The sequence below is a fragment of the Nyctereutes procyonoides genome, unplaced genomic scaffold (assembly GCF_905146905.1).
Source record: "Nyctereutes procyonoides isolate TBG_1078 unplaced genomic scaffold, NYPRO_anot_genome, whole genome shotgun sequence".
In the NCBI taxonomy this organism is placed as follows: domain Eukaryota; kingdom Metazoa; phylum Chordata; class Mammalia; order Carnivora; family Canidae; genus Nyctereutes; species Nyctereutes procyonoides.
Genome location: NW_026575052.1, coordinates 49,792,687 through 49,801,798, shown reverse-complemented (window position 1 = coordinate 49,801,798; position 9,112 = coordinate 49,792,687). Strand labels below are relative to the sequence as shown.

The following is a 9,112-nucleotide window of genomic DNA, read 5'->3' as shown; positions in this document are numbered from 1 at the left end:
ACTTCACATGGCAACTTTTCCATTCACACAGGACATACAGCTTCTCTGAGGTTCCTCGCCTCACTTTCTTCTCTCGTTAACTGGGTTGGGCATCAGCATATAAGATGTCTTAGAAGGCCTAGTAGCACAGTGATGTGAGGCTCCTCTTCAGTCCCAGAAGCTTGTGTCCTTACTTGCCCCACCACAGAGTGCTCCCATCTTTATGGAATCTTTGGTAACCAGAATGTTAACTTCGACAGTTATGCCCATTTTTCTCTTCAGAACTCCTTGCCAGCTCTGAGCACTGCTGGCCTGGCCCACTTGAGGGTATGCAGCCAAAGTGAAGAAACCGCCAGGGCACTGTTCCTGTTTCCCCAAAGATGTTGAGCACAGACCGCCCCAGTTTAAGCGCGTCCTTGGGCTGCCTGCTGTCCACGACCTCTGTAAATCACATTCTCGCTTTTGCGGCCTCTGGACTAAGCTGGAGGCTGCTCTTGGGTGTCACCAAGCCACGAAAGGCTGGGGTCCCCCTCTCCTCTGCTCAGGGCAGTAAATCATTCCTACTAGTCACAGGAGGGAGTACCACACTGTCAGCATCGATCAAGATGAGGGAAAAGGACTTAAACAGTAACCAAATTTAAGTGATGTGACCAGGGACAGCGCTGATAGTCGCGACGTCTACTTGGTCCAGGAAAGGGTCGGTCCGGGGATCCGCTCCACCCACACCTACTCGCCAGCCGGCCCCGCCCGTTCCCGGCCCAGCGCCACTTCCGGCTCCGCCCCCAGACGGAAGTGGCGTTTCGGGCCCTCCCCCAGTCCCGTGGGAGGATTTTGGGCCCACAGCTCAGGTGCGGAGCAGCGTGGCCTCCTCCGGCTTATGGACCACGGTCGTGCGTGTGAGGAGAGGCCAGCCGAGGATGGGAGCGACGAGGAGGACCCCGACTCCACGGAAGCCCCGGTCCGCATCCGAGAAACTCCGGAAGACATCGTGCTGGAAGCACCGGCCAGCGGGCTGGCGTTCCATCCGGCCCGCGACCTCCTGGCGGCGGGGGACGTGGACGGGGACGTGTTCGTGTAAGTGTGGGGCAGGGCTCGGGACTGCGGGATCTGGGAGCTCCATAGGGATGGAGGCGGAATGAGGAGAGAAAGGTGCAGAGAGACAAATCTTTCAAGACTCTTCTGGTCCAATTCGTTCAGTAACGTTTGGTTTTAAACCAGTTACCACACAATCTCTTGCAACAACTGAAAGGAAGACAAAATGGCTGGAGAGTCCTGACAAAGCCCAGAGACAGTACCAGGACAAGAAGCGTTCAGGACCGTTATTTTTCACCGGACTGTATAAAGCCTGAAACGGGTGGAACACGCCGCACCTCCTCCGCCAGCTTTGCTTCTTGCCTGCTTTAATCTTTCAAAAGCACAAATCCAACCACCTCTTTCTTAAAATTTTTTTTAAAGATTTTATTTATTCACGAGAGACCCAGAAAGAGAGGCAGAGACATAGGCCGCGAGAGAAACAGGTTCCTTTCCTCACCGGGAGTGTAATGTGGGACTCCATCCGAGAATCCCGGGATCAGGACCTGAGCCAAAGGCAGGAGCTCAACCACCGAGCCACCCACGTGCCCTCTTTCCTGATTAAAACCCTTCAATAGTTTACTTTTGTTTTAAGGGTCTTGGACGGCCAGTCCTCGCTCATTTTCCCCTTTAATTTCTGTGCTCATTCATTCTTACCTTTCATGTGGATCTTGAATCCACAGCTCTTTCGCAGGTTATTCTTTCTCTTGGAAAACCTTTTTCTCCTCACTTGTACCCACTGTCCTTCAGATCTCAATATCTATCTCTACACTCCATTCCCGACTAAATGAGATTACCCTTTAGACTTGGCTACTCTGGCACCAGGTAATTTTCCCTCCTAAATTTCATAATGGTTTGTAATCCTACATCCATTTGTGTAATTATCTGAATGCCTGTCCTCTGAACTAAAACATTTTTCAAATTTTTTTTTTACTTCACCCCACACCAGAAATACTTTATATATTATGTGTGATGCACCTTGATGTTTTCTGGCTTATTACATTTTTAACTGCAGGCACAAAGACCTAAATAAAATGCTAGTTGCCGCCCGCTAATAGGTCATGACTGGAGTTTGAAAAACACTTTTCTGTAATCTTAAGTCTGTTTTATTCTCCATTATGTCTGCTTCTAGACCAGGCTAAATACTCAATACATATTTGGCTTTGAACAAGAGAAGTAGGCTGGAAGCAGTGAAAAGTCATTGAAAGTTTTAACTAGAAGAGTTGTGCTGTCATATTTACCTAATGACATTAAACCTCAACCTCTTCAGTCTCCTTGGGCAATTTAACGTCCGTACTTTCTTCTTCAAAAACGGGAATAATAATACAGGCATACCTCTGAGATATTGCAGGTTTTGCCCAGACTATTGCAATAAAATCACGTGAATCTTTTGGTTTCCCCATGCATGTAAGTATACACTATACTGAAGTCTATTAAACGTGCACTAGCATTATGTCTAAAAAACAATATACATACCTTAATTGAAAAATACCTTATTGCTAAAAAATGCTAACCATCACGAGTGAGTCAATTACTAGTGACAGATTATCCTAATAAAAAAGTTTGAGGGGATCCCTGGGTGGATCCTGCCTTTGGCCCAGGGCACGATCCTGGAGTCCCGGGATCGAGTCCCACATCGGGCTCCCGGCATGGAGCCTGCTTCTCCCTCCTCCTGTGTCTCTGCCTCTCTATCATAAATAAATAAACCTTTAAAAAAAAAAGTTTGAAATATTGCAAGAATTACCAAAATGTGACAGACACGCAAAGTAAGCAGATGCTGTTGGAAAAATGGCACCAATAGACTTTCTCTAGACAGGGTTACTACAGACCTTGAGTTTGAAAAAAAAAAAAAATGCAGTGCTTGTGAGGCACAATAAAAGGAGGTCTGCCTATATTCATCTTGTAGAGTGGTCAAGTGTCTACTATGGCAAAAAAAAAAAAGAAAGAAAAAAAGTGTATACTATAGCACCTGAAGTCAACAAATGTGGGTTTCTCTCTACTATTTATACTTCATGCCAGACACTTGGGAGTCACTCTGGACCTCGACTTTTACACACATCACTATTACTGCAGTTTGTCTCCTCTCTCCCTAGCCATGCCCATTTGGTGGGTTTCTGACCTCTCCTGTGACCATTCTTAAGAGGTTCCTTTTCCCATAGGATTAAATTTATTTTTGCTTGGCCAATCAGGTCTCAAGTCCAGTTCAACCCATCTTTCCAGATTCAGCCATTTCACTCTCCTGCAGCTGGAACCCTCATTCCTTGTGTCTGCCCTAGAAGGGACATTGATATCTGCCTCCAGTATCTGCCAGGTGAACTACTTACTCTTCATGACCCAACTCACATCTTTACCTTAGCTTTCCAGGGCTCTTTTCTCATGCTAGACACTGGGACAGAGCAAACAAACGGACCCAGTTCTGCTCATCTGGTACTCCTCAGCAACTAAGCCCTTTTTATCTGGCCCCTTTGAAGATCTGCTCTGAGGCAGGCACTGGGGATACACTCTGGACAGGTAGTCGCCTCAAAACTGAACTTCCAGGCTGGTGCTTTTCTGTTCAACTCCATTTTGATTCTACCTCCTTTTCAGCATGTGGACACAGTGTGCTGTAATCCGTTCTAACTTTTTTTTAGCTCCTAGAGACCTGGAGTACAACAGCCACATCTTGTTAATTTTTATATTTCCAATTTCTGGGGCTGTTTTTTTGTTTTTTTTTTTTAACATTTTTGATTCTGTATTTGAGAGCCAGAGAGCACAAGGTAGGGGAGTAGCAAAGGGAGAGGGAGCAGACTGCCCAACCCCCCCCCCCCAACCAGAGAGTCCAATGAGGGCCTGGCTCCATTCCAGGACCCTGGAATCATCACCTGAGCTAAAGGCAGATGCTTAACCAACTGAGCCAACTAGGGGCCCCTGTTCTTCTTCTGTCTTTATCAAGTATCTCATGCCCTCCATAGTGGTCCAGATCTAGTATTTTCCCAGGCTGGGTGATGTGGGGTCAGTTCACAAAGAAGTCCTAAGCAAATGTACTTTGAATTAAAGACGGAACATGGGATCCCTGGGTGGCGCAGCGGTTTAGCACCTGCCTTTGGCCCAGGGCGCGATCCTGGAGACCCGGGATCGGATCCCACTTCGGGCTCCCGGTGCATGGAGCCTGCTTCTCCCTCTGCCTATGTCTCTGCCTCTCTCTCTCTCTCTCTCTCACTGTGTGCCTATCATAAATAAATAAAATTAAATTAAAGATTAAAAAAAAGACGGAACATTTGAAAATGGAAAATGGGGATGGCAAGTTCCTTAGGTTTGGTGGTGTACAAGCAGCAATTCCTAGTTAGGTGGATGGTTGCCTAGTTGGTCTTTATATTCCATGCTGGCAGGGTCTGGAGCCATTCACTCTCCTCCTCCTCCCCCCTAGCTTTTCCTACTCTTGCCAAGAGGGAGAAACGAAGGAGCTCTGGTCCTCAGGTCACCACCTCAAATCGTGCCGAGCCGTAGTCTTTTCTGAAGATGGACAGAGTGAGTATTAGGGAAGGCAGCCAGCAATCTGGTGACAAGGGAGCAGTGAGCAGCACCATGACCTGAGCACCTTTCCCACCAGAACTTGTTACTGTCTCCAAGGACAAAGCCATCCATGTACTAGATGTGGAGCAGGGCCGACTGGAAAGACGCATTTCCAAGGCTCACGGGTAAGGGGAGCTTACTGTGTGTTGAGGTCAAGGGTAAGGTGGTAGGTTCCTCCTGGGACAAAGATGCTTCAAGAAGCTCTGTGTCTCTAGTGCCCCCATCAACAGTCTGCTGCTGGTAGATGAGAATGTCCTGGTCACTGGGGATGACACAGGTGGTGTCCGGCTCTGGGACCAGCGGAAGGAGGGCCCCTTAATGGATATGCGGCAGCATGAGGAATATATTGCTGACATGGCTCTGGACCCATCCAAGAAGCTGCTGCTTACAGCCAGGTACAACCTCAAAGCTGCATCCCTTTCCCTTCCCTGTTAAAGCTCTCTCCTTCAACAGGAGCTTTAGTCAAGCCTGCTGCTCTGCTCTCTCTACAGTGGGGATGGCTGCCTTGGTGTCTTCAACATCAGGCGACGCCGGTTTGAACTGCTCTCAGAGCCTCAGTCTGGAGACCTGACCTCTGTCACTCTCATGAAAGTACAAGCTGGTTATGGGGTTTGGGGGATATGCTAGGGATCCATTTTGATGGGGCTCCACAAACAGTTTCCTTCTCTTCCTACAGTATGGGAAGAAGGTGGCCTGTGGCTCCAGTGAAGGTACCATCTACCTCTTCAACTGGAATGGCTTTGGGGCCACAAGTGATCGGTTTGCCCTAAGAGCTGAGTCTATTGACTGCATGGTTCCAGTTACAGAGAGCCTGCTGTGTACTGGTTCCACTGATGGAGTCATCAGGTGAGAGAAGCCAGGACCACCCTCAGATCACACCAGGGGCAGACCCAACCAGCCAAGACCAAACACTGTTTTCTCTCTGCCCAGGGCTGTCAATATCTTGCCGAACCGAGTGGTGGGCAGTGTGGGCCAGCATGCTGGGGAGCCTGTGGAGAAGCTGGCCCTCTCCCACTGCACCCACTTCCTGGCCAGCAGTGGCCATGACCAGCGCCTCAAGTTCTGGAACATGTCCCAGCTGCGGGCTGTGGTAGTAGATGACTACCGCCGGCGCAAGAAGAAGGGAGGGCCACTGCAAGCCCTAAGCAGCAAGGCTTGGAGCACTGAGGACTTCTTTGCAGGACTGAGGGAAGAGGGAGAGGAATCCACAGCTAAGAAGGAAGAGGAGGAGAGTGAGGATGACAGTGATTGAGGAAAGAAGCTGACTCTCAAAATAGGACCTCACTGGGCAAGTCTTACATCCTGGGCTGGATACCTAGAGAGGCTCTGAATTTAAAATACTCTGCAGTGCACAAAGATGCATAGCCAGAGGCTCAAGACTGAGGGCAGTGATGTGAGGAAGTACTTGCCCTGTGGCAGCTACTCCCTCTACCAGTGTAAGAGAAGCCCACAGCTGGGGCAAGATAGCACGGACACAGGCGTACACCAACCAGGGGTTTAATATAAATACAAACGGCAGAGAAAAACCCCAAAATCACACATACACTGTAACCAGACTGTTAAGTAGTGAAGACAAAAGGCAGAATTCTGACCCTCTGGCTCAGCCAGCCTCCAAATAAAATTAAAGATTGACAAATCAGGAAAACGAGATTGATGCTAAGCTATGGGAGGAGAGGAAGGGGTGTTTGCATGTGTATCACACAGAGAATGGCTACAGAATACCACAGGGTCACGTCAGACCCTGGGCTGGGAGGGGATAGCAAAGTCCCTCCCCATAACTTAGCCAAACCTGAGTTTTCCCAGGTGCCCTGGGGCCTTGCCCCAGCTGGGAGGCTGTGTCAGAGGTAGGGCAGGACCTGTGGTCTCCCTCGAGATCAGATGGTGGCTGCCCAGGCCTGCTGGGCTGGGGACTGACACAGGCTCTGCCCATGCGTTCAGGCTGCCTGTGAAGAAGACAGGGTCACTGCTTAACCACCATACCTGCCTCAGCCCCAGCAGACCGGAAGAGGCCGGCTCCAGACTCCCTCAGTGCCTCTAGCAGCCTTGCAGACACAGCATCCTTAGCCACTTCATGCCCTTCTTGCCCTTCTGGAGCCAGCACAACCCAGATGAGGCCGCTGAAGGGTACCGGGTGTCCTGGGATCACCACCTGGTACCAGAAGCGGTGCCAGCCTGCAGGGCCTGTGCCCAAACACTTGGTTAGGAACACCGGGCTACCCAGCTTCATTTGTTGGCACAACAGCTGCAGGGCAGCCCGGGCCCCTTGGGACTCCAGCTTGTCTCTGGAGGGGGCCAGTCGACTGCCCTCTGGCTGTAGGCCCTGCAGGGAGGGGCCCATGAACTGCTGGCGGAGTCGCTGCTTCAGGTCTGGCTTGAGCCATTCGACCGACACCTGCTCTCCACAGAGGCGTGACTGCCCTGCAGGAGAAAGACGAGGAGATCTAAGCCCTGGATCCAACCCTTTAGAACCTACATTGTCTGTTTAACTTCTAGCCTTCCCATTTCCTGGTGGTCCAACCTGGAGTTCAACTTCTCCAGGCTTCCCGTGTTTCTTTGAAAAGAAACTGCTGCCTTCTAAGTTTCCTTGTTGGGAGTACTGGCTGATGGAGGCTTTGTCTACCTCATGACCATCACAATAGCTAACCTTTACCTTGACTACCTTTACTGTGAATACTAGCTAAGAATCAGGGAATGTGTTAAGTGCCACCTAATTCTCACAACAGCCTTAGGGAGGCAGTTTTTAGTGGATAAAAGGTAGACTCAGTAAGACTGCCTAGGGCAAATCAATTTCTCTCAAAACCCTCTCTTCATAACTAAAGAGGGAGATCATCCTGTGTAACATTGGAATGTTGGAGAATAAGTTGCTAGATAATGCATGGGAAGCGTCAACATGTGTGGTACTGGGTAGCACCTACGGAAATTAAAAATGTATGACGTCTAAAACTCAGGCGTTCTTAACCCTAAGATCCTGCTTTACCTTCTATGCTGACAGGTAAAGTATGGCATCATAATGTTTGGCCGCAGCCCCGCCCCCTTACCTTCCACCAGGGCTTTTTTGGCCATGGCGGCGGCGCGGTGCGAGCTGAACTTGAGCAGCGCAATTTGCGCGGGCGCCGGCCCAGGGCTGGGCATCAGCAGCGCCTCCTGCAGGCCGGGGCCCAGGGGCTGCAGCGCGAGCAGCAGCGCGCGGCGGCTCAGGCCGGGAGGCAGCCCGTCCACGCTCAGCTCGCACTTCTCCGTGCTGCGGCACACGAGCAGCGGGCAGGACGGCCGCAGCGGGTGGTTGTGCAGCGTAGCGATGGCTGCCTGGGCGCCGCGCCGCGAACTGTAGCGGGCGTAGGCGAAGCCGCGGTTCAGGCCGCTGAAGGTCATCATCAGGCGGAACTCGTAGAGGCGGCCCACGCGCTGGAACAGTGGGATCAGCTGGTGCTCGTACACGTCCTGCGGCAGCCGCCCGATAAACACCTCCGACCCGGCCGGCGGCGGGCTGCCCACCCAGCCTGGGGGAAGGGGCGGAAAGGGGCACCGTCATCCTCCCGGAGGGCTCCGGGTTCGGGCCCGGGAACCCAGCGCCGAGGGCCTATGAGCAAACGTCTATGAAATGGGTGCAGCAGTCGCACCCCGAGTCGCCAGCATAACTGGGTGCCTGAGCCCACTACAGCGCTGGCCGAGTGGGTGCACCGTGAGGCTGGCTCCCACCCTTGAGGGGGCAGGTGGGCGGAGAGCCACAGACAAGTTTCCTCAGCTGCTTGACCCGAGGGGGGGCGACGGATAGGTAAGGGATTTCCGACTGCAGAGCGCTGGGGCGGGCCCCTCCCCTAGCGGTGCTGGTCGGGGCCGTCGAGGCTGGTGGAGCCCGACGGGCGTAGAGCTGGGACTACCGTACCTGGGGGTGGCCCGCCATACTTCCTCTGCCCGTTCACCTGCACCAGGCGGATGCCCGTCTCCCTGACCCACGCCTCCAACGCCGCCTTGTTCTCAGGATTCACCCTCTCACACCATAGCTGAAGGGGAAACGGCAGGCAGGAATGGCGGATCTCCACGCCCGTCCCCACCGCGACTGGGCAACTGCAGCCCAAGAGGCCACTACCCCCTGCGCAGCTAGCGCTTGTTGAGTCCCCTTGTCAGCCACTTACCTCACACTCCCGCTTGGACTGCATGACTCTCACGGCTGCCCGTCGGCACCCCCTTTATAACCTCCTCCCCAAAGGCCTCTGGAAGCTTCCCTACCCCTCCTCCCCCTAAGCTCTCATTGGCTCTGAGCACGACCCCGCCCTCCAAGGGGGTGGGGGTACCCACTGCACGTGCGCCTCGGGAACCTGACTTTCAGGTGAAAGCTAGAAACCTAAACCGGTGAGTGTGCGACCAGCCCCAACTCCTAGGGCTTGGATGTGCGCTGGAGGCAAGAGCCTCAAGGGCACCCTTCACCTAGGGGAAGAGCCCGTGGGGCCTACTGTAGAGCCTCCCCCCCATCCCCCGTTTCCGCCGCTCAAGTAGTTGGAATAGGAGG

General features: G+C 52.4%; 2 protein-coding genes across 2 annotated transcripts; one reads left to right on the top strand and one right to left on the bottom strand.

Moving 5' to 3' along the window:
- The first annotated feature begins 781 nt into the window (after positions 1-781).
- Positions 782-6,267, top strand: WDR55 (WD repeat domain 55). Its single transcript, XM_055331873.1, has 7 exons — positions 782-1,053; positions 4,457-4,557; positions 4,640-4,727; positions 4,818-4,997; positions 5,094-5,193; positions 5,279-5,448; positions 5,533-6,267. Exons 1-7 carry the CDS (start codon positions 857-859, stop codon positions 5,852-5,854), a joined length of 1,158 nt encoding a protein of 385 aa, XP_055187848.1. The 5' UTR covers positions 782-856; the 3' UTR covers positions 5,855-6,267.
- A 190-nt stretch (positions 6,268-6,457) lies between these two features.
- On the bottom strand, positions 6,458-9,077 carry DND1 (DND microRNA-mediated repression inhibitor 1). The gene is made up of 4 exons (XM_055331874.1): positions 8,739-9,077; positions 8,489-8,606; positions 7,641-8,102; positions 6,458-7,020 (listed from the first exon to the last, which is right to left on the bottom strand). Exons 1-4 carry the CDS (start codon positions 8,760-8,762, stop codon positions 6,563-6,565), a joined length of 1,062 nt encoding a protein of 353 aa, XP_055187849.1. The 5' UTR covers positions 8,763-9,077; the 3' UTR covers positions 6,458-6,562.
- Positions 9,078-9,112: the final 35 nt, after the last annotated feature.

Excerpts from the sequence above, each read along its gene's own strand:
- WDR55 (XM_055331873.1), top strand. The coding sequence starts at position 857 with ATGGACCACGGTCGTGCGTGTGAGGAGAGGCCAGCCGAGGATGGGAGC. Across the intron at positions 5,194-5,278 it reads CCTCTGTCACTCTCATGAAA|TATGGGAAGAAGGTGGCCTG; the intron begins GTACAAGCTGGT and ends CTCTTCCTACAG. Across the intron at positions 5,449-5,532 it reads TCCACTGATGGAGTCATCAG|GGCTGTCAATATCTTGCCGA; the intron begins GTGAGAGAAGCC and ends CTCTCTGCCCAG.
- DND1 (XM_055331874.1), bottom strand. The coding sequence starts at position 8,762 with ATGCAGTCCAAGCGGGAGTGTGAG. Across the intron at positions 8,607-8,738 it reads AGTCCAAGCGGGAGTGTGAG|CTATGGTGTGAGAGGGTGAA; the intron begins GTAAGTGGCTGA and ends TTTCCCCTTCAG. Across the intron at positions 7,021-7,640 it reads CAAAAAAGCCCTGGTGGAAG|GGCAGTCACGCCTCTGTGGA; the intron begins GTAAGGGGGCGG and ends TTTCTCCTGCAG.